The 25,022-nt window shown below is 35.8% G+C and overlaps 1 protein-coding gene across 1 annotated transcript in view; it reads right to left on the reverse strand.

Moving 5' to 3' along the window:
- The window catches only part of ARFGEF1 (ADP ribosylation factor guanine nucleotide exchange factor 1), an 85,083-nt gene that overhangs the window by 50,834 nt on the left and 9,227 nt on the right, over nt 1-25,022 (reverse strand). The window contains exons 2-4 of the mRNA XM_015618776.3: nt 7,223-7,253; nt 3,194-3,350; nt 2,000-2,146 (exon numbers count right to left, since the gene is read on the reverse strand). Of these exons, the coding sequence (XP_015474262.1) occupies nt 2,000-2,146; nt 3,194-3,350; nt 7,223-7,253 (335 nt within the window). The remainder of the gene's footprint in view (nt 1-1,999; nt 2,147-3,193; nt 3,351-7,222; nt 7,254-25,022) is intronic.

Consider the following 25,022-nt stretch of genomic DNA (forward strand, 5'->3'; position numbering starts at 1 on the left):
AGAGAACATGCAAACGATAGGTGCAGAAAAGCTAAACTGGCCTCCATCAAAACTACTGCAGGACATGACTCTAAAGCTTAGATAACTAAAAAAAGACAAATCATAGTTCTTGGTGTCAGCAAGATTATTTCCTTGGTAGTCAGCAGAAAGGTATTTTCAGAATGTCTATGTGGCTCTGGTAGTTGGGAACTGGCTTACGATGACTCCACCCCTGGAAAGACACCCAGTAACTAGAAGACAGCACGGCATGTTAACTCTTACCCCATGATGGCTCCCAAATGCCAGAGTGAGGGCAGCACGCTATGCTAGCACCTCTTCTGCATGCAGAACCAAGACAATCCTCCAGAAGAAGGTATCCAAGTGATCAAAGTTCTCAGCTTTTACTGTGGTGTTGGTGAAGCAGCTGTCCTGTGGGAGTGCTGCTTATATTGTGGGTAACAGCCTGGGAACACCAGCACAAAAAAGCGGGAGATCCAGGTCCACTGCCTTCTATCTATCTCCCTGATGAAATTAAAATTCTTCAGACAACATACTAATCACCAGAACCACAGAAGAGTCTAAGAAGATGTATGATACATCCTTCAAATCATACTGGAGAATCAGGGTGTACATTCATCTCAGAACTGGAGAGTTATGAGGCCAAAGAGAACATGATTGACTTAGCAGTTTCATAATTCTTCTGCAGTCAGAATTTCTGGTCTTTGCCAAGGTTATTTAAAATTATCAATCTTTTTATGGTGTTCAGTTTATTGGACAAAGATGGAATCAAAGTCAAAACAGTACCCTCCACTTTCCTAGTTGTTCTAACATGTTAATCAGCTACATCTAAACAGTAAAAAAATTAAGGCACTAAATGAGCCTACACACTTAACACACTTTACAATTGTTGAAGAATTTCCTTTCTCAAATCTTCCCCTGAACATAAGGAGTATTAGCTCTTAAATCCCCTTCATGCAGGAAGGACTGGAATAACAAAGCATTCAGAGAGACAGTATTACAATGAGAGAGAGTTATAATAGTTTCAGCCACTCAAAGTTTAAATCAATAAAAACTTGCCTTTGCAGGATGAAAAACATCTTAAATGCTTGGGCAAAACAACACAACAAATCTAGAAAACAGCAGCATGAACGACCATTTTTAACAACTATCTGCAGGAGAACAGGAGTGCAAAAAAGAACAGGGACGGTTTGAGCTATGAAAAAGAGGAAATGAACGAAATAGTCTTTGCATTAATACAAGTAAATAGAATTTCCAAGAAATGCCAATGCCTTGGGATACATATACACAAAATTATGAGGTAACAAACACTCAATGTCTCTTAACTAACTTCAGTTGTATTTTTCACCACTGTTCACCATCACAGCCATTCAAAGACTGCTGTTACAGAAGCAGGGTACAGCATTTCCACTAGGCAGCTAAATTCTAGTACTTGGCATAGTAATTTCTTGAAACAAATACCCATAATTAATGGCTGCAATCAGAAAACAGGTTCCCCAGAAACATTTGTACAAACTCCACATGCAACATTTATATAAGCTGTGGAAACAAACCCTGGACCACCTTCAAGCAAAAGTGTTTGACACAGCACTACAAAGCTACCATGGTAATGTCCAACTGCCAGGTCTAATTGCATTTCATCAACAAATTCCAAAATGGATTTGAAAATCTACTGCTTAATCACCATTTCCCCCACTGAGAGTGGAGGATTGTTTGACAGTAATTCCTCACAATTAGAGGCTCCACAGGTCTGCTGTAAATGAATTTCACCCAGTGTCTATGTACAAGACTTGAGGCCACAACCACGAGTTCACCCAAATGCAATGGGAGAAACTAGAAGGGCACAGGATAGGGAGTTTCCACTTCCAAGAAACAGGATGAAGCAAATACATTAACACTACCATGAACATCACAAATTAAACACTTCTGCTTTTGAACTCTCATGTCAAGAATGTCTTCCTGCTGCCACCACTATAAATACAGCAAATATTAAACATGTTACCTTTATTATTTGCAGCTGAACCCCTTCGTCTGTTTGAGGGCCTTGAAAACAGCCACATATTGTCTCGATAATTCTATCAATTAGTTTTTTTCCTGGAGCTGTACTGTCTGGAGCATTACCTGTCAAGTGCCCATATGCTATAAGTTTCTGGAGAGAAGAAAAAAACCCATGTAAATATGAGCTTTAAAAGATTAAGCCAGCTTTTTTTTTATAATAAAAAAATCACTTGATAGTTCTAACTTGCACGGAATAATTAAAACAGTATCTTTTACCCCATGTATCATAAAACATCAAGGATTTTTTTTACATATCTTCCAGATGTATTCCTTTTTCACTCAGCAACTGCTACACAAAGTTTGTCAGCAAGATTAACATTAAAGGTTTTGTTCATCAGTTAGTATTTTAACACAAATAGGATTCTAAAAACTAACATCACAGAAGTCCTCATATGTAGTCAGCACACAAATGTGTTTTTTATACCAGATAAACGACCTGCAAATGCTTTCTATTTGAGCTACTAGAGTTTTATTTTTTAGCATTTCTTCTGGTTTTACATGTTATAGTATCCTTTGCTTTCCCTAGGTCTTCAATACTTAGAAGTGGAACTTATTACAAAATTAGTAAAATCCTCTTCTGAACACTTTAGGCACAAGAGTATCTGTAAAATCCCCATGCCATACAGAACAGTCTGTATCTATGTACGAGAGCAGGCCAGGCACATGTGCCTGTGCCTGTGAACTGAGCTCACGATTGAGCTGAGCTGGAGGAGTGAATACCTAAATACAATGCTGCAGAATTTCTTCTGGAAACATTACAGGAACCTCAAGAGTTTTGAGAGACTAGACATCTCAAACTGAAAATATTTTATTGCAATTATAAATAGCATAAAATGAATTTGCTAATGTTATACCTGCTGTGTTAGCTCAACGCACATTTAATCACATGGAAATAGGTGGCTGTATATAATAACCCAAACGGTGGTAAAACATATATACTGAAAGAAACACACACATACACTACATAATAAATAAGGCATACGTTCATCTTTTGTGAGAAAGACATTCTATTTGGTTGTACATGCAATCAAGTAAAATCATAAAAGCCACATGACATTATTTATTACATATAACTGTACTCCCCCTCCAAAGCCACAGGATTTTACAGTTGATAGCTAACACTCATCTTCATACAGACCTGTAAACAGTCTAGAGATGTACTGACAATCCTGGGGCACTTGGACTGGCATGCCAATTCAAATGGTAGGAAGTATTTGTCTGCTTCAATGAAGCTTGTCTTTGATTTCACAGGTGGAAGAGTGCTTGAACCAGACTTTGCTTCTCCGTGAGGGGGACTAAACAGAATGTCTGTATTAGAATACCGTAATGTGATCACAGAAATCATTCTCACCACCACAACATTTATGAATAAATTATAATAAATATTTATGAATAAATAAAATATTAAAATATCAAGAAAATTAACCTTAGGAAGACTAACTTCTAGCAATAGTAATATGTAAAGTATTCTTAACACCTTTTCTACTTCATGGCTCCTTCATGAACCAGGCAAATTGACCCACTTGCACACTAAAGGGATATCCATCCAGTGGTACCTGCTGGTTTGGAAACAGAAAGACTTGCTTCCTCTCAAATACCAAAGGACTCCCCACACTAGACAAAAGCAACAAACTACCAGAACACAATGAGATGAACCTTTATCTTAACCTCTCCTTCAGGTAACACCACTTAATTTAAGAGCTGAGTGGCTACCAACATATCTCACTTGGGTAATCATCTGAAATGATTAACTGTACAAAAGCAAGAAAATGATGAGCTGTTGAAGTTTTATTGATTACAGCACCTTTAGAAAGGTCTTCCTCATTAATATTTACCAAAAAAGGATAATTAGGAATGGGTCATTCTTTGAGTGCATCAATGCAGTTTGACTTTAGCTCAAAGCAAGATGTTCAGATTTTTCATTTCAGAAAATAACTCATCACATTTATATAAAGCATTCCCAACCTTTTTTGTACATACATAGGTATCTTTAGATAAAAGTTAAACCACACTGTCTTACACAGGCTTGAAAAGCAGTATAAAAAAAAGTGCAAAATGTCATATTCTGTAGTGAAGGCTTATAGAATTCTTGCAGTAATTCAAACAGATCTTGGTATAACAACTCCATTCAAATACAGCTCCTATGCATGTTGCTAATTAAAACAGATGCTTCAAGGAATGCATTCAATTTCATGTTTCCAAAATGAACCGCTAAGAGTTTATTATAAATCCAAAGCATGATTGCAGTCCCACGCATCATGGAGTGGGCCTTAAACTAATCAATATAAATTAGTGTCAGCTTTTCAAGATTTTCTGGATTGTCTTGAAATGATATCACATGGAAACAGATCTTGTTTAGGTTGCTTAAAAAGGGCATCCAAAGTCTAAGTCTTTAGAGTGAGTAACTAGTATTAAGATGCTACTTTTTATAGACTACATCTCTTTTGAAAGTTTAAGAGTTTATCCCTACACATTTTTTTCCTCAAGAAAAGCAGAGGTTTGGTTTTTTATTGGATGCATAGGTTTATTTACTGCCCTGTATTGTTTTGCTGGAAAAAGAGTAATTTTGAACAACACCCTAATTAGATAAGTTGCAGAGGAAGTACATTATCCTTCTATGTTCTTGAATCTCTCTGATATTCCTATAAAAGCTTTACTCTGAGGAACGAAAGGGCAGTAATCTGTTCCTTATATCTTATGACAAGATTGTTTCTCATCTAGTGATTATGTCCACTGAAACCATTAAAATGAAGTTAAAAAGAGCACTCTGGAAATAAACCCAGAATTATTCAAAACAAAGAGCAGGCCACAGTGAGATTCCGAAAATGAAGAACCCATGCCACAGCAAGCTACTACATAAGCCTGGAGCATCTCTTAATTGGAAGTTATTTTAAAATGGGCAAGACATTAAATATGGAAGATGATACACATTTGTCTCTGGAAAAGCAACTCAGTAAGCTCATCCACACTGCTGATAATGTAATGGAAAGGGACAGCAGGGAGAGGAGGAGAGAAACGAGAGAAACTCAAAAGCACTTTTCTTCTTAATGTCAGTGAATTGCTTCTAAACCTAGAAACTATCCACAAAACTTTCTTCCATGAAGGCATCTACAAAGCATGGGAATTATTAAATATGCTGATATTTATGTATTAGCCATAGAGAAAGGCTGAGGCATGTATCAAATAATGGATTTGGAAAATTATTTTGGCAGCATTTGCTGTGTAATGGTTACATAAATCAGCTTGTACTTTTCTATTCCCATCCCTTCCACCCTACTACCAAATACCAGTTCTGTTTAAAAAACAAAGAGCAGAACAAAAGGAGCTGTTTTCCATGCAAAATTATGGGAAAGTGGAAATGATCTATTCTTCAGTTCATTCCAGGTTAACTGACATCAGTTACCTTGATCAGGGACTGGAAAAATTTAAGGACTGATCATTAGAAATCTCTTATTAGGGTAATTGAATCTCAATAACAGAAGCAAGAACCTGAAGATAATTTAATAGACCCAGAAGTTTCTCTATTCGATGGCCAAGAAAAACATTATTTTCTACTGCACCTCAACAATCTGACTCTACAGTAAGAACAGAAAAGTCCATTCACAATTTCCAAGTCCAGCAAAGCCTTCACAGCAGCAAAAGGCTACTGTCAAAATAAAGACAGCACCAAAGAAACAAAAAATCTATTTAGAAAATGCCTATAGGCATTCTACCTTCAAAAAAATCACAACTTCAGATATTGATAGGGCAGAAATTATGCACCTGAAGTTCAGAAATGGCTCAACCACATTTGTATAAATGATTTTACTTCTGTGGTCTCATCAGTTTTATCATGTTATTTAACTACAGGATAGGACTTTTCCTTATTCAGTGCCCAGAATAAACATCTCTCACTGAATATTTAACATAAAGCGATTTTTTCTTATGATGCTTCACAATGTGGACTTCTGCTTTACTTATACCACCTAAGAAAAATCCATTAGAAATTCACATTATTACTTTCTGTCTGAGAAAATCTTGTAGCGCTGGATGCAACATTTTCTAAACACTACATAAATATTAAATTTATTTTTACAGTCTTACTGTGAGCTCACCGACTTAATTTTGCTGGTGGAAAGCAACGCACAATTTCAATCAGATGCACCCACTAAGTTTTATGTGCCCAATTCTATAACCTGCAAGACTGAACTTTTCAACATATTTGATATTAAATTTTCCTTTACATCTTCTGAAACAAAGTTCCCACTGACTTTATTACAGCTAGAAGTGATTTTATCTTCCAAACCAAAATTGTAAATTTCTACTCAAATATCCAGGAGATGAAGCAGAAATCATTACCATCTTTGACAGCTGTGGTTTAAATGATCTGCCCAATACTGAAATCCAGTTACAGGGCAGAACAGAGATCTGCACGCAGTACCCAGCTGCCTAAGAACACTTTCATCCTCAGTTTCACCCACTGATCCAATTCTTTCAACAAGTGGTATGAACAGTCTTCACCACATGGCCCTGACTTAGAGCAAGGAATGTACACTGGATGAGGAAGGCAATCCCATGGAACATGTAATCAAATACCATTAACAGATCTCACAGCTTTTCAATACTTAAAGATTGACAGCAAAAGACTGCTGAATATAAATTTTTTTGTTTTACCTTCACTTGTAGAACTGCCTTCACAAATCCACACCACCTATTCCCTGTCCTTTCCAGACACTATCTATGCCAGTTACATTACTTTTCTCTCCTCATTCCCACTTCCTCACCCCAGTCTCCTACCCATAATTACTCACTTCAAGTCTTACCTGCGTTCCTCCCTCTTCTCTGAATTGACTTCAAGGCTCTTCCACTAATACACTGAAAGAAATTTCTGTGCTGTCCACAAAGATCTTGTCCAACTTTGAACCCTATTTCCAATGCTCCCTGGCCAGACAGTACCACCCTGCTCCCTCTAACCTACCTTCTGCTGCTTCTCCCAAACCCTGTGCCTTGCACTGTAACAGCTGGTCACATAAAGCAGCACTTTGTACATTTCCAGATACCAACCAGCACCCAAAATATGGTGAAAATGCTTTTCAGAGAGAGCTCATACTCCCCGTGCAGAATAAGTATGGTACAAATGTTAAGATGTTAAAAGCACTATCACTTAATACAGTGAACTATCACATACCTTTGCTTTTCTGTTTCAGCCTTTATTTCCTCTGCAAAATGAAACAAAGATATAGTTATAGAGATGGTATCATATGCACATATATAAAATTAAATAACCAAAAACTACTGGAAAGCAAAACTATTTAGGCAAACATTTGAAAACAGGATTATTATAAAACAGAAAATATATGTCTACAATTTTGTAAATACCTCTACTCTCCACCTGCATTGATTGTAAACTGTATCATAATTACTTTGCAAATCTATATTCAAAACTGGATGCTGAAATTTGCATCCAGTCATGCCAACTAAACATCATGTCCCTGGAATGCTTCTGTGAAGACACTGGCCAGCTCTTTTCACAGCTGATGTATATAGAAATAATAAGGAAAACACAAATATCACTTGAACTATTAATTTACTCATAAAGAATATAATATATATACTGCTTGATAAATACGGATTATACAGAAACACAGTCAAACAATCCATCACTGCTAGTTCTTATGTGAAATCTGAATGACCAATAATCACCCCTGTTTTTAAAGTCTTAGATACCACAGTAATGACTAAGGGAGAGAAAAAAAGTCTGTAATGGCCTATTTCATACTATTTTAAAATATAACAAAGGATGACTAGTTGAATGCTTTTGGCAAACATTTTCAGCAATTTTTTAACAATACATTTTCAAAATAATTTTAAATTACTGGAACTAATTTTAGGAAACATCTTTGATTCAAGACTGGTCTTGTCTATTCTCTAGCTATTTTGAATGCTTAAATCATAGGAAATTTCACAAAGCCTAGATTTCCCAGTGCTGAAGCAATACACACTTGAAATAAACTTTACAGGATCAAGAATGAATGTGTGTGTTTTTTAAGAAATCTCAGGAGATCTATTCCAGTATCAAGTCCTGCTCAAACACGCAAAACCATAATCAACTAAACCAAACACTTTACTTTGATTTTTGTGTATAGGCCTTGAACGAGTAGCATGGATTGATTCTGACAAAAGCCCCAATGCAGCAAAAGTACACTTTATCTGCACCCTGTCCTTCATTTACCTTTTTACATGGTCATATTGATTCACTTACCTAATAGGTTCTCATGCTTGACATTTTAGTACAAATCACTAGTATGAAATATGTTTACTAACTGATTTTCCCAATATTGAGAAAACTGAACTTATGAAATGCACATCACCTCAAAACCTGTATTGTACTTCTGGTAAGACTGATGTTCATATTCACCCCCAATAAACCCCAGAGGTTAGCAGGTCAGTGGGTCATCCCAGAAAAAGCTACTCCAGAAGTTGATCAAATCTGGGCTACCCAGGACTAGACAAAACATGAAAATAATTCCATATCCTAGACACCAAGTGTCTTACCATTCCTCAGTAAGTAACAGTAATAAGACTCATGGTCAGCTATGTTTCAGTAAAGTATACCTTCCTCCCAGATTATGACATTATGACTTTTACTCACTTGAAGACAAGTTCATGACCAACAGAAAGGAAAAGAAACTCTTTTCTTCCCTTCCAGCATCTTCATACCTTCCATTATTTTACCTCTCACCTTAGCATTCATAGCCAGGAACTCTGCTCCCTGAGATCACTCTAAAGTCTGTCCATCAAACAAAATTATCAACCAACAGATAAAACTGAATAACTTACAAGTTTAAAGTTTCCAACAAAACTGACCAGAGGTAAAATGCTATAGAAGTGTCAATCTAATTAAATGTTACTACTATTTCAAGCAGCATTGCCTAAGTCTATTAATGTGGAACCACTGATTTTACAACCTTTGTTAAATAAAAAGAAAGGTTCTTACAGTGGCTGACATCAATTATTTTTACAAGACTAAAATATTTGTAATTGCAGAGAAGCATGACATGATACTATTAGTATAAATGAGGTAAAACAGCAGACTTGAACTTTGCTTTTACCCTTGAGAATAGAAAAAAAACTAATTTCTTTCACTGTCTGATCGCTCCCTCTGCTCTCAATGCCAGAACACAAGTTAATCAGAGTACAATTTCATGGTCATGTATCAACCACATCCAGTAGGAAGCATACAAAAATTCAAGAAGCATTATCAGCAGAAAAACAGATTGTAATAAGGGTAGCTAACAATTCTCATGCTAGATAAATAATCTGTTAAAGACAAATGAAGCAGAACACTTACTCATGCATTCTTTTAAATGGGAAAAAGTAAACCCTGCAGAACTAAAAATTAGCTAGAAAAGAAAGATGAAGCCAGGCTGGACAACATTCCTTAATTTGCTCTCCCTCTTTTTAAACACAAAACCAAAACTGCAACAGAGAGGATCTCAGAGCTGGAAAAGCTTATTATCTCAGAATCACCATTCATTCTGGAGGGAAGAAATAAAGAGGATGGGAGATGCTGAAACAGGGTATGAAAACCGTAAGGAAGGACAACAGCTTCCTCTGGATTATCTGTGATGTAAACACAGAATTACTGTGAAAAACAGCTCAGATTACTCTATGGCACTGAAACGATCAAGTGCCCCAAAATGGAACTAACTGTAATTATTTAAAGTGCAGCAGAAATGACAAAATAAACTCCTTCTGAATCTCACATTCACACACAGCTCCAGAAGACCTCCTTATAGAATTCTGCGACCTCTACAACAGAATTAATGGAAATACATGAAGCTTTTGCACACCAAAGCTAGAACTGATCAAAGAGATATATTATTTTGCAGTTTTATAATGACATGCATCAACTGTTTCACCAAACAGGCATAATGAGTCACGTACATGAGTTTCAACATCATTTTCCATTTCATCTGCACTTCTACAGACCATCATAATTTCAAAGAAATCTCTGAAAACATCTAAGACCTTTGTTGTTGGTTTTGGCTGGGTTGGAGCTAATTTTCTTCACAGTAGGTTGTATATGGTGCTGTGTTTTGGATTTGTGCTGGAAACACTGTTGGTAATCCAGGAATGTTTTAGTTACTGCTGAGCAGCGCTTACAGAGAGTCAAGGCTTTTTTTCAGTTTCTTACTCCACCCCACCAGTGAGTAAGCTGGGGAAACCCACTGAGTTGTGAGAGGACAGTCACAACAGCCAATCCCTACAGATCTCAGGGGTATTCTATTTCCCAGGGTGTCATGCTCAGAAATAAAAAACTGGGACAGGGTGTGTGTGTGCAGTTTGCCTGTTGCTACTTGGGGACTGGCTAGGATTGGTCACCTGGTGGTCAGCTACTGCATTTTTTTTGCATCACAAATTTCTTTGGTTTGATTTTCACTATCATTTCTCCTTTTTTTATTTTTTTTTTCTTTTAATTAACCTGTTTTTATCTCAACCCAAAGTTCTAGAACTCTTATCCTTCCAGCTCTCTCTCTGACACAAGCCAGTGAGAGGCTGTGTAGGGCCTAGGTGCTGGCCAGAGATAAACCACCACAGGCATCCATAATTTCATTCTCACCTCTCTAGCTTGAATTCACTACTTTTAACATGTCATTTGAACACTTTTCCTTACTATCTTCAGACTGCTTATAGTTATTAGTATTAAAAAATCAATCTAGTTCCCAGTTTTCTCTTTCTTCCTTTAACACCTTATTATCAGTTAATTTAATGTATAACTATAAAATCAACTAATTTCCCTGTAATGACAGTAACACTAAACAGCAACATCAAAATGGCCAAATAGGTCAAGTAGGTGCTGTGGGCAATACTGGATTATAATACTGAACAAAACTCCAATTTAAGAATAATTGACTGTTTACCCTTGTGTATCCAATTCAAAGTATGATTTAAACCTTAACTACATCAAAGGGCATCTCTAATAACCTAAATTTCAAATAGGTATCTTTAGGTATTACTTCCTTCTGGTTACCTAAATATGCTGTCATACTAAGTGAAGTAGAAATATTCTAGAGTTGTACTTTGGCAGAAGTCAAGGATAACATTCTCATCAAGTAAGGAATAACTAAACTGTTACCTTCAGGAATGTTACACAGAGCTAAGTTCTATGATGTCAGCATCAAACTGTACAATTAGATTACAGAAAAAAAAAATCTGATGAAACTTGCTACTATTGGAAAAATGCAAACTATTTGCCATAAAGCAGAAAAATATTTACAAGTTCATTACAAAATATGATGCTAGGTAAACCTCATACATTTAAATGTATTTGATACAGCTCTCATTCTGGTTTTCCATTCTTGCATCAGAATTTTATTCAAGAACAAATACATATTACAGACCCATAATACCTTATTCTAAACAACTGACGTTACCTGCCAAAAAAGCACATGCATAATTCTTAATTGCACAAGGATCTGCACATCTAAAGCCTAATACTCACTGTAAGCATCAGAATAAAAGCTTATTAAATATATAATGAATTCAAGACATTTTAAAGAACAGTAACTATCTTGGGTAATCAGAAGGTAGAACTATCCAAAGCAGCACAGGCTGCAATAATTCAAGGAAACGAGTTCAATGTTTGGAGTTCACATGACTTATACCATAGAAGACTAGTGTGACAAGGAAGCAATTTACATTCAATTCTTTCAAGTCAAAGCAGGTGGATAAGATCTAAGGAACAAGCAGAGAAGATGAATTTAAATTACATCACTATCAACATTACAAAAAAAGCTGAAATCAAATTAAAACATTAAAGCTTTTGAATTGACTTTGCTTGCATTTTTCCATCCAAGTATTCTAGTGTGTGTCTCCAATATCATGCAAAATATTATGGCAACTAAATGATTAAAAGACCCCACATTTTCCCTCTTAACAATACTGACAATGTCCTTCTCCATGTCAAGGTATACAAAAACTCTGTAATACAAAACTAAAAATCCTGCATTTATTTGAAGATAACGTTAATTAACTACCTTCCAACTATGTAATAAGATTATTACACATATGGTAGCAGTTTAATAAAAAAAAAGTACCAAGTTTGAACTTAGAGTACTAAAGCCATATAAATCTGAGAGGAATAAAAAACCCAATTTCTCCGTCATTGAGATGAAATTCTAAACAGATCATGCTGAGTACATTCTTCCCCAAACCTGGTTATTAGAATGTATTTCTCAGGAAACATCTCAAACTTATTTCATTTATGGATATCTGTTAGCTTCAAGCTGTGTCAAGAAGTCTCTTGCCTATTCAGTTAAAGTACTAACACCCAAAAGGAACTAACAGACTTGAGAAAAAAACATAAAATAATTACGTCTAAGGAGTCTAAATAATGGAACTGGAGAAATATATAGCTGTTTTTAACTTAAGCTCCACTATACAAAAAAAAAAGATTATTCAAAGATACTTTCTGTGGGCAAGCTTATGTAAAAATATATGCTGGAAATTTAGCATTTGCTTTTATCCAAACATTATCCATAACATCTAAACCACTTACAGATCTTCCACAAAGCTCAAGATTTGCCAAGAGACAATGTCCAGAACACACACACACAGACTTTATTGATGCTTCCAGATGACCACTCTTCTTGCTCCCTTAGAGCCTTTGTGTCACACTGCCTCTGAACTACCCCAGTTTCAGAACATTTCCTTACATACTGGAAAGGAATGTAAGGAAACATACTAAGGAGGTGTGGACAACTGTCAAACTCAGATAATGGTATTTTCCTGTCCTGTTTCTTTTTTAACTGCAGCAGTTAACTACTAAGTTAGAGGTGCAATTAACTTCATTAACTTTTAATACATCTATCTGCAATATCAATGGGGTATCAGTGCATGCAACAGCAAACAGACAAAAAATGGAAGCTTTATAAAAAGCCTCTCTGGGATCTCAAACCAGCACAGAATGATCACATATTTTAGTATAACACTGTACTAATCTATTTCCCTAGATTATCAAATTAGGTTGACCTGACTAAAACTGGTAATAGCAATCATTATAGAAAGATGGTACTGAACTTATCAGTATTTTGGGTTGCCTGCAGAACAAACCACTCATTATGAAAGCTGAATTTGTTTCTTAAATGGAATTTCCAAGATACATATCACAGCATTATGTCTTCCTCTAAATCCTGCAAATAGCTTTTCCCGTCATACCTTCCAGGATGAACAGAGATCTCCCCTCCCTTCCCTTGAACCCTCTTCAACAGTGTCTAGAGGATGGACAAAAAAAAAACAACCCTGTTTTTGGGAGTCCAAGAAGAGGCTGATAGTGTCACTAGGCTTTCAGGGTGCAGTTTTTGATCTATTTTAATCCAACTAACCTAAAGAAAAATGGGATTGGAAGAAATGCAGATGCAAGAGCAAGCACAATATAGCACCAAATTGTTAATTTTACCTGTGTACCATTCTCCCCACTGTAAAATATCAAGTGTTTCTTTCCTCTCAAAATTCCTGAGCCCAGACTTCAGCACCGGCCTTCAGTTTTAGTTAATTACACATCTGTACAACTGCTGGCTCTTGCTGGGGGGTTCTTGCTGGGATTAATTACACCTTTTCATTATACCCAGTTTCTTCTGTCTGTAAAATTATAGCTCACACAGCTATGGCACAGGGACAGAAAACAGCAAAGGGATCTTATATCTCTGTAGAGATTTAAGAAAATCACTGCTGTGGCCTTCATTTAGCATTCATAGAAGGGAAAATAATTTTTGTACAGACAAATAAAAGAATCTCAGGAGTATATTTGAACACTTCTGCTTGCTTTCCATTCCAACATATTACACTATTGCAACTTCATGTTTACAGGTATTGAAGGAGTAACCAAGGAAGCAGGTTAATTTAAGATGCAGCATTCCAAACAAACAGCAGTTATATTTTGAGTCTGGTAACTGTTGATGAAATTCTGTATAAATCCTCCTCGTCATGTTCTACAAAATCTTGAAACCCTCTAATCAAGTGAAATGCTTCCTTGGTATGAGAAGTCGTATCTCATCATCTTTGAAAAACATAGAGGAGTAACCTCTGAATCCTGTAGAGAAATGTTTACATGTACATACACACAAAGTCAAAACTCAAAAGTCACAGACTTTAGTAGGGTGCTTCAACTTTAGATGACACTAATTCCTTTGAAGAGTGCTAATACAGGAAAGTAACAGTATCTATTGTTATTTCCCGTGCTGTATTTTCTGACATGCTTCTGATTCGCAGCAAATCCTGTCAAAGTGTTTCTCTAGTTTTCTATTTGCACTTCAAAACTCATTACGTCTCATACTCCTTTTTTTTTTTTTTTTAATCTTTGAAGCAGTATTCTCCTTTATTCACAGTTTTCTTTTTAACCGTTTTTAGACAGCACTAAAAGACAACTACAGTTTCTCCCCAGCCCTGCACACAATACAACATTCAGGAATATACAGCTCTGGTGTAAATTTAGAAACCTGAACAAACCCAAATGCGCAAACTGTCTTGGTTCAGTCAAACTTCATACCTGCTCCTTCAGTTTATAAGATATGACATTTTCAAATATAGAATCACTAGAAAATCTATAAAAAAGCAGAAACTACTCTAGTGGCCTCATTCTGCTTAGAATTAATTCAGAATAATTCAATCAGTGGGGTTTTATAACTGGATTTCCCTTAATAATCCTTTGAGACTACTGTCAAGTTGCTTCACTACTTGAGGAGTGGTGACACACATATAGGTCACACATTACCAAGGATAACTGAACTATAGTCATTCTTAATATAATTTATTTTCTTAATATAATTTATTTTCTAACATGTGGCTGAAAAGCTCACTTCCTACAGCAGTAAATCCTCTGCTTCCTCTCATTACCACATGGGTCATTCTTTATTAAATCTACAGCAAACTCCCAGCCACATCCAAATATGTGTTTTTTCTTAGGCCACTATCAAAGAATGGAAACAGACATTTTATTTACATCTTTAAACAGTTACAAGAGGATAGCCATGTGTATTTAGTTAAATCAAGCAGGGCATACCTTCCAAATACCTTGTGCCAGCCTTTGGCACCTCCTCTCACAACCTCTGTAAACTGATTTCGTGCTCTGAACTGGTGGTACAAGTTGCTGAAAAGGTCCATTAACATAAAAGCAGCTTGGTTGCTTACCAAATACAGTCACCAAACCAGACTATAAAAAGGATCTTGCCTAGAGAGACTATTTTCCAGTGTACTTTAATCCAGTTTATCTGAGGGTGACCACAAAAAAAAAAATAGTTCCCCCTATTCCAATGTCTATCTGCAATCTCCTTATACAATAGCTACCAAGGCACTGCATTTAAATAGCCTGACAATTTTAGTTTTCATTAGGTCAGAGAGCTATTTGAACTCACTGTAGATCTACATGACCCTGAGTTGTCACATCTCATGTGCATCACATGTTTTGGAAAGGGAAAGCTGGAACAGAATTGCCCATTGCAGTGTACACCAAAAAATGCACTGGAATAAATATACTGGAAAACCCTATGAAGTCTACCCACTATGTCTCATCATATGTCTCTGCTATTGTTGTAATGAAGTAAAGTTTTGACAGGACAATAATGTTTCTTTATCACATAAGGGGGAGAAAGCCTGCAGCTGTATATTCTTCTTCATATTCACAATGTGTATAATTTTCCTGGCTCTTCTTTCTTGTGTCACGTATTAAAACACTTGTGAGCCGTGTAAATTCTGTTTCTATAGGCTACAATCCTAGCAACAGCTATTCAAAGAGACACAGGCAGCAAATTTCAAAAACAGCATAAACTAACTTCACCTGGATATTTTTATTACTTTTTTGTAATTCTTGCTGCTTGAAGAAAGAAGGTAGCTCACATGTGCTATGCACACAAATGAGTCAACTCTACTCAGAACAAAGAAAGACTATTCAGCAAGAAAAATTTACAATGTTGTTCAGTGTGTTGAACAGCAGAAAAATCAGCTGCCACTTAACACCTTTCCTCCTGGCTGCAACATCTGTCTGTATTAAGCCAGTACAACTGTCTTGCACATCTGCCGTAGAATTGGAGAGAGACTATACTACTTAAAGTGTAACAAAATAAAACCGGATTAAGAACATAAATCTTGGTATTTTTAACTTAAATTTTAAAAGTTTTTTTAAAAATCCCACAACATGGATGAGTTCCTACACCTGGTTTTGCCATGTGGTGAAAGATAGCATGGGGAAGAAAACAAATGCTTTACCCAGTGTTACTGCTACTGCTGGGGAAATGTGGGTTGTTAAATTATAACAGATTGGAGTAAGAGAACAGAAAATGAAATTCAATGTGGAAACATGAAAACATGTGTTGAGGGAGGTCATTTATTTCTTTAGTAAAGAACATGAGAGGAAAAAACATTGCAGAAAAACACCAAGATAAGATAGACCTCCTACGAGAGTTTGATCAAAGGGCACACTACAATTATTTAAATCCAAATAACTACAATTTAAAGACAAAGCTGTTTCACCAAGTGCAACAAGTATTCTTAAAGATTCTTAAGGAACAAAAAGATTCTTACTAGTGTCTTTCATGAAAATAGCACATGCTGACTAAGAAAAGCCTTGCAAGTCTTTGGAGATAGACAAAACAAAATCTGAACAAATCATAAAAAAGCAGCTTCTCTGTCTCAGGAATTGGTTTCTCAAATATTCTTGCAAGGAAGCATAATTGCCATTTAAGTAGCACGTTACAAGGTAAATGAAACTGACTACCAATCATAAATTCTGTAGCAGCAATTATAATCAGCATAATTCTTGTCAGAAGTGAGACTTCATTTACACCTCCAATGCAACCCAACATTACATAGCACTCTGTGAATTCCTGCAAACACTGGTAACCCCCCTAAAAAGAGCTGGGAATCTACTAATTTAATTAAGTTTGAAATTTAAGGGAGGGGGGAAAGGTTAAGCCTCAAAAAATGGTAGAATTTAATGGCCTGAAGTAATTTTTAACTCCACCGGTCTCTCTAGAATATTCATGCAAGATAAGGGCACTCAACTCAACTCTTGTTTACCTGAGTCAACTGATGGCACACATTCGTTTATCAGCATATTCATCAAAGAGAAAACAGTGAAAGATCAGGACAGACAGAAATTCTCAATTGTGTATCCTGCAGAAAGACTCAGTACAGTCAGTCCTCCTATCAATTCTCTCAAGCATTCATTACTTCACTTGATTATTTGTTCTAGTCAGCCAAATTCTAGCTTGCACTGTATGCAAGAGCAGGGCTGCAGACACTCTATGGGCATGGTGGGTTTATGCTTCCTCTAAGCCACAATGAAATCAGTAGCTCTGTTGTTTAAAATTGTGAAGCATGTTTGCCTATTTCTAGAGAATATGAGTCATCAATAATTCTCGATTTGCCACAGCAGCTTGATATGTTGCCCTTTGAAATTTAGAAAAGTCAAAAGCAAATCTCAATTCTTAACTTAAAGCAACATAATTGATTATAAATAACATTTCTGGTGAAAGCCATCAGATATGAAATATAGTATCATGTCTTACAAAGAAAACAAGCTTGTAGTAATTCACATTGTGACTTCATATAAAGTTCGGTTTCCCCTCTTTCCATTCCTTTAACTGAGCTTATAGTTTATTTCCCTCATTCATAAAATCAGAAATGCAAGCACATTCCTCTGCTTGGAAAAAAAATGGATTTCAAAATAGAAAGAATAGAAAATAGTCAAAATAGAATAATTATTGTAAAAAATAAAAATAAAAATATATATGTATGTCAAAGGTAGAAACAAAATTTGCAGACACAAGATTACATTTGAAGTATGGAGAGCATTTTTAATCAATTCATTTCCACCTGCCTGAAAGAGCTTATCTGAAATGAAATACATCTAGACTTAAGATGTGATTTGTACCTCATCTGAAGGGACAGCTTCTCTCTGAAGATCATCTTTAAGTTTGACCTTTAAGTTCAAAGCAGGCAAACATGAGCAGTCTAACTAAAAAAAAAATAAATAAAATAAAAGACCTGATAGTACGAAATTATCTGACCCCTCTGCAATGTAATTGCTGGATTCTTCCTCCATATCTCTCCCTGTAAGGGAGACATTTCTGCACGTTCACTTGCAACCAAGCAGTGCAATGCATAGAAGGCTTAACAGAACCAAGTCTCTTAAGTATCTAACTCTTAAAATGTAGTTACCATTTTAATTGTTTGCATTTACAACTGAAAGAGTATCCCAAACATTCAACAGAATTTACATTTAGAAATACAAAATGTTGCATTTCAACTAGGATTCAGTTTCATACAAATGATGTTTCTCCCTGCATGTTTTCATGCATGCTGTCTCTGCCTGACCTCTTGTAAATGCAAGTTGTCACAGCAATTATGAGGTGAGGAAGCTCTGCAGCAGATGGACCAGGATGTCTACTTCAGAATTTTTCCAAGCATTCTCCAAAGCTAGGAAAGAGCTGAACAATAATTATGAAATACAGGAGATCAGATACATATGAAAGTCTCTAATCTTAGGCATTACGCTTTTTACTGTGTCCTTCTTCAAGAGGTTACGCTTTCGTGACAGCATGAACAGAAGTAGTAAAAGAAGTAGCAAAAAACATGAATTTAAGTCAAAGTCAGCTTCTCAGCTTCTCCTCAGCACCAATACCCTCATATTTTAATGACAGTATTACAGTTGTAAATGTGAAATGCTGCAGTTACATAAACTCACAGAAACTCAAAAGAAACAAAGAACTATTTTCACTTATGTACTTGGGTTCTTTATCAATTAAAATTTTAAGACCTAACCAAACCTAACTTTGAAAGATGAAGCTACAGTATATTCTGCAACAGTCGAGGTCTCCTTGTGTTATACAAGCATTCTGTTCTTTCCTCAGATACAACACAGCTTTTTACACCTACATGCAAAGTTTCATTCTAGAATTAGTGTAGCTTCATTCATGATGCCATTCCCAGAACATCAGTATTTTCAATCATCATTACTTGCTGTAAGACAGGGATTTGTATGAAGTAGCTCCAGTCCTTTAATTAAGAAGATTTTTTCTTTGTAGCTAACCATGCATTTTCATACATAAAAAAAAACAAACATGGTTTTGAACTTTTGTACTACCCAGCTCAAAAACTATTTCACCATAAAGTGCAGACACAATAGAAAAATAGATTTCAAATAAGAGGAATGAAGGCATCTAATGAAGTTTGAGGGACAATAAATGTTTAATGAAATACATAAGCAGATCAGTGTCCAAAAATACAAAATTTTGAGCAATCCTATACCAGATTTTAAAATAAAGTTCATGAGAGCTTTCACAACTGGGGAAAAAACCCAGAAATGAAATGTAAAAATATCTGACTGTACTGGACAGAAAGATACAAGAACAGTAAGTTTTTCTTAAACCCTTGATATCCAGTCTTCATTCTGCTTCCAGGAATGGCCAACAGCATATGCTCAAGTAAAAGCAGATTACAAAAGCAGGGCAGAAATGCTGCAATAGTTCCCTCCTACCAGTATTTAGCCATCTGTGGCTTACACTCTTCCTGTGCAGAGACTGTTCCTGCAGGTTTAACAACTCTTGTTAAAATTTCACTTAATCACTTTTCAAACCATTTTAAACTTTTGGGATGAATGCAATTACAAGCTGCAGGAAAGAACTTTTTTTTGCTTTACTTAAATAAGCTGGGTTCTTTACAAGATCTCTGTATGCACATTATGAGAAATTACAATCAATTACTCTCTCTTCACGTCTTTGCCACTTAAAATTTCACAAACTTCCTTTACTTCTATCTCCCATTTTTTTTTTTTCTGTCAGGGAACAAGAAGCACAGTCTGACTGATCACCTCTGCAAGACATTTCACACTTTCAATCATCCTTGTTGACTTCTGCATCAAGAAGGCAGCAGAGACCAAAACTGCACATGGAACACATGGTATCTTTATAAAGCAGCCTAACAGATTCATTTTTTCTCTCTATTGTTTTCATATTTGTCTTTTTGACAAAGGAATCAATATTTTGATGGAATCACTCACAGTAATTCAATGCCATGCACCCTCTTGATGGATGTTAAGTCTTATTTAGAGTCCATATTTGTGCACCCACAGTTTTGAGCAGTTTCCTCCTCCACATAGCTCAGTTAGCATTTAGCAGCACCCAATCAGTGCCCTTTGATCAAGGACTGGGTCAGTACAGCACAACGGCTGCCTCTGGCAAATTGTTTTCACTCTGTTAAGTATTTTCCTTAATTAACCTTTGTAACCTCACCACTCACCCCGAAACACCACAAACCTCTACAGAACTGAAATAACTCTTTGTAGGGAAAACAGATAACGTAATTCTTGAGAGCTTCAGGAATCTTGGGTGAGCAACCTGGTTGAGTTCCACTGTAAAACTGTACTACCTTACACCTATCTATACACGCAATGACTTTGCCCTGCAGATTTGGGATGGTTGGTTTCCCCTCACAACAGTCCACACCAATTCTTCCTCACCACAGCACACACATCCATTCTGCTCTCCATTAGCTTTATTCTTTGCTACAGTTCAGACTTGCCAAACTGAAGGTCTCAAGATTTCTTAATCCCTCATATCTTTAGCACCTTTTTTAAAAGAAAAAAAACAACCCACTGGCTCTAGTCACATTCCTTTGTTAGCAATTAATGAAATTGAAATCTTACATGTTCTATTAAACAATCCAGCAATTTAGAGGCCCTTTAAAAACTCCTAATCCTACCAAGTTAATAGGATCTTTAGTTTAGACTTCAAACTGGGTTTTTTCCCCCAAGTCATTAATTTTAATTCCTCTACAGGAAACTAGCTCAGCTTCCACAAACAGCAAAAAGGTAAATAATGCATTTTCATCTTCTTTAGTATCTTTGTATTCCCCAAATGATTTTGTGATACCATTATCACTTACAAACAAAATGGATATGGGTGCATTTTCTTTGCTATTTTCTCATACTGGTTTTATCACAAAACTTTGACAAGCTTTTATCAATACCTGATATGCACTAACTGTTAACAAAACACCTGACAACAATTAACTGTAAGCATTTTGCTCCCCTTTTTGATCCCTCGATCTTGTGCTAGCATTTTGACACAAAAAACCATGGTCATCAGTGAGTTTTTTCATAACTGCTATGAAGCTGATTTTGAGACTATGTTTGAGCATTCAGTGATGAGATTGCTCACTGTTCCAGGTGAGCTCTTCAATTGCTAAATCTTAAACCAGTTCCTGGGTACTGCTCAAGAAGGACACAAGAGCAGCTCAACACATCTTATTAACTCAGTGTTACCTGTCAATGTAGTTTAATCTATTTACCTAATGACTAAGCTTTCTGTCAAGTACAGCAAATTAAACATTCCTACCTTCATAATTAAGAACTTTCCACAAATCATCCCTTCTCATTCCTGGCCTAATACAATAGCCTCATTTTAATATCACTAATACTTTCTCAGCTGACTATTTTTAAAAACTCCTGGTATTCATATATAAGCAAGCATATATTCCTTTTTGACAGAGTACCTATTGATGAAACTATTTCTTGAGACTTCTATTATTTTCTACAGTGCTCTATTTGATGTTTGCTTGGTTGGTGACAAATGAAGACTGAAATAAATGTTTTACTAATGCTTTGTATTTACTCTGGCAAAGACAGGCTGCTGCTGCTGAACAAGACTGTCATTATATTCTCAGTCCTGTTTCTGGATCATTTGGCAGTGTGAACAAAAGCTACGTGTCGTCCCCTCTTCACACAGCCCACCTCTTCAGCAGACTTTGTCATGCAACATGATCCTCTGAACATTCCTTTTTCTTTTACATTTTTCTTTCAGGAGTAAGAAAACATGCAAAGCAGTGATGATGCCTCCTTATTCCATACTTTTTTCATGTATAGCCAGCTACCACAAACTACTATCACATAGAACTTTCACAGTTTACCCAAGGCAATAAAAGTAATTACACCTCTGCTGTGCCCTCCATAAACATTAGTATAGAACATATTAAATATACATACAGCACAAACTCATGGAATAAAAGAAATACTGGAATAAAATTATTATTCTAAGCCAGTCATCTGGCTTAGAGTATCTTCATCTCAAGATAGGTATTTATTTTGACTACTACAATATTTTTTAACAAAATCCATATTTAAAGCTGATCAAACTATGGGTAGTAACCCTTCCTACATCTTGTAAAAAGGGAACCTTCAGGCCTTTTAATTATCCTCCTGACAACATGGACAATCATTTGCTGTAACATTTTCAATGTTTATGAGGCCTATTTCTGTTCTGTCAAATGACCAGAACTGTGATTTGTCAAAAACAAGATACAACTAAGGGCAGTAAGGTCTTGCGCAGTGTCAAGTTTTAAGAATCAAATTAAAAGACCCCTTCGTAATATGGGGAAAATCTACATTTTATTTTTAACCTTGCGGTAGATAATTTGAGTGCAATTATTTTTTTTTCCTGTTGGAAATGAGTAGCTTAAATGGAAATTTAAAAGTTGAAGATTACTAACCTTTATTTCAGACTTAAATAGAAGGTAATTTTAAGTTTATGATACCAAGAGAAATTGCAACAAGAACACTCCCATTAAGTAGCCTTCTCACTACAGTAACTTCAAAAGCAACAAAACATATGACACTGCAAGACTCTTTTCAGACTCATTTCAGACACTAAAACTTTAAAGGTCACATGTAAGTCTATACATGAATTTACTACTTGTAACCTTCCAATTAAAAGAGCACTAAGCCATTTCCCTCCTACTGCAGCTCTGAATTATAAGAAAATCATTATCTTTTCCAGCTACAAGATAATGGCCAGAAGACTAAAAGTTAATGATTGTTTACAAAATTCACAACTCATAGTTAGAGGTGATAGAGGAAACAAAAAAGGGTAACAATAAAGTATGGACTTAAGTATTTTTATGTCTGTGCTATGTCACCAAAAAGGTTACAACCATATGAAGTTTGTAATTTTCACCAAACAAAAATTTGAACTTAGAAAGCTCAAATTTTAAATGAGAGGTCCCAATGTGAGCTCTTTTAAATGAAGAATTCAAGATGACCCTACTGTTACTGAAGTCCTGATTTCTTCATGAAGTGCTGATATAGGAAGTAGATCAGACTAAGATATTTGAAAGAACATAAGAATATGATGAGTATTATTGAAAGCTCCACCAGTGTCTATCTTCAGCACAGCACATACACAGTAATTATTAATACAATGAAATCTTAATTTTCCATGTTCTCTCTTTTATTTACATACAATAATTTTTTTCTTTTACAAGTTCAGGCTGCATAAATTAAGACAATTACTCATATGACAATTATTCTTCCTTTTCTCAGATGCCTATAAGGCAGCAAGTGGAAGGCTATTTAAAAGGCTACCACTACACAGTATTATTAACTCTACTCAAGTATTATTAACCCTAACTCACGTTACCAACCATGCTAAAAGAAAGTGCTTCTTTTACCAGTGCTTATGAAGCTGTGAAGAATTTCAGGCATTAAGTTCCATGTTTACTGGATTCATAGCTCTAAATACTATGTATTATGAAAAAATGTACTTGCATTGACTACACACATTCTTTTTATTTAACAATAAAGTTAAATTTACAGTTTTTTAACCATGTGTCCTAAAGTGCTCTTAAAGAACAAGTATGAGAGGCACATGATCAGTGAAGGAGAAAGTATAAGCAATTACTGTTAAATAAAAACTGCTACAAACTACAGCAGTCAGTCAAAGAAATTGCCACCTGCCTCAAGCTCATCACTGAAGGCCTGGATAGCAATCAAGCAGACAGCAGCTTCAGCTTTCATGTGATAAGGTGAACAGAAAGAATGGTCCAAGTGCTGCCTTTCCTTCAATATAAAAAGGCTGTTAATAATTTGAACATGGATTTTGTTCTGAGCAAGACTGAGGGATGAGAGGTCAAACTTAGGAGCAGACAGGAGGAGAAAAGGAGCCAAGATACAAACCTGAAGCTTGTCCAAACACCACTAACCACCACAGACTATATATCCCAGTGTTAGGTACAATTTTAAAGAAGCAAACTATTTATCTTTGCAGCAAAATTTTTATGCATTTAAGACCTATTTATATGCACACAAAATCAGATTTCATGTCTTATATTACAAGTGGAGGACATCCAAGTGTCTCATTTTGATGCAGGTAAAGAAAATTTTAATCACACTTCTCAGACACTTAGCTTTTATACAGCTTTCAAACTTCAATGCAAATGCAGCTGTCTATTCCAGCAATTTTACTTAAGGTTAAAAAGCTCTGTTTCCATTTCAGAATAATGAAAACAAAGGTTAATTTATTCCTATCCACTTTCCTACACTCTACACAAGACCCATGCCAGCATTCTTGCACACATCACAGTCCATCAGCAAAATTAAGCAAGACAAGCAAGACTCTGCCTTTTTCAGCTTTCCTGAGTTGAAGAAAGAACTCTGACTTGATGTTGGCTGCTGCACTCCCAATCCAGGTAACAGTATCACCCAGACCTCTATACACACCATTAACACCTGCAAGGTCACTTCCCAGGCATGCAGCAGCATTAGTTTAACACACAACAGAACCACACCTTTGCAGAAAATATCTTCACTTGGAAGGGCATTCCCCTTAGTTTATTGTTACAACCTGCATTAAAAGTACACTGCTCTATGCAAGTCTATCTGTGTCAATATGCAGCACAGTTTGAAAACTAAAATATGATGGGAATCTACCAAAGAAATCATACCAGTGGCACACTATTTATTTTTAATTTACAGATTTGAAACTCTGAAATTCTACTTCATACTATTCAACCGGACAGCTTAAGACAGTAGTATAAAATGCTGTCTAATATCTTCAGTAAACCTGAAGAGTTTTATCTCAAAGTCTAAAAATAATTCCTCCCTAATTTCTCCCAAAAATGTGCTGCACATTGCAACATTGAAGCACATTGGTCATTCA

This window comes from Parus major, chromosome 2 (assembly GCF_001522545.3).
Source record: "Parus major isolate Abel chromosome 2, Parus_major1.1, whole genome shotgun sequence".
In the NCBI taxonomy this organism is placed as follows: domain Eukaryota; kingdom Metazoa; phylum Chordata; class Aves; order Passeriformes; family Paridae; genus Parus; species Parus major.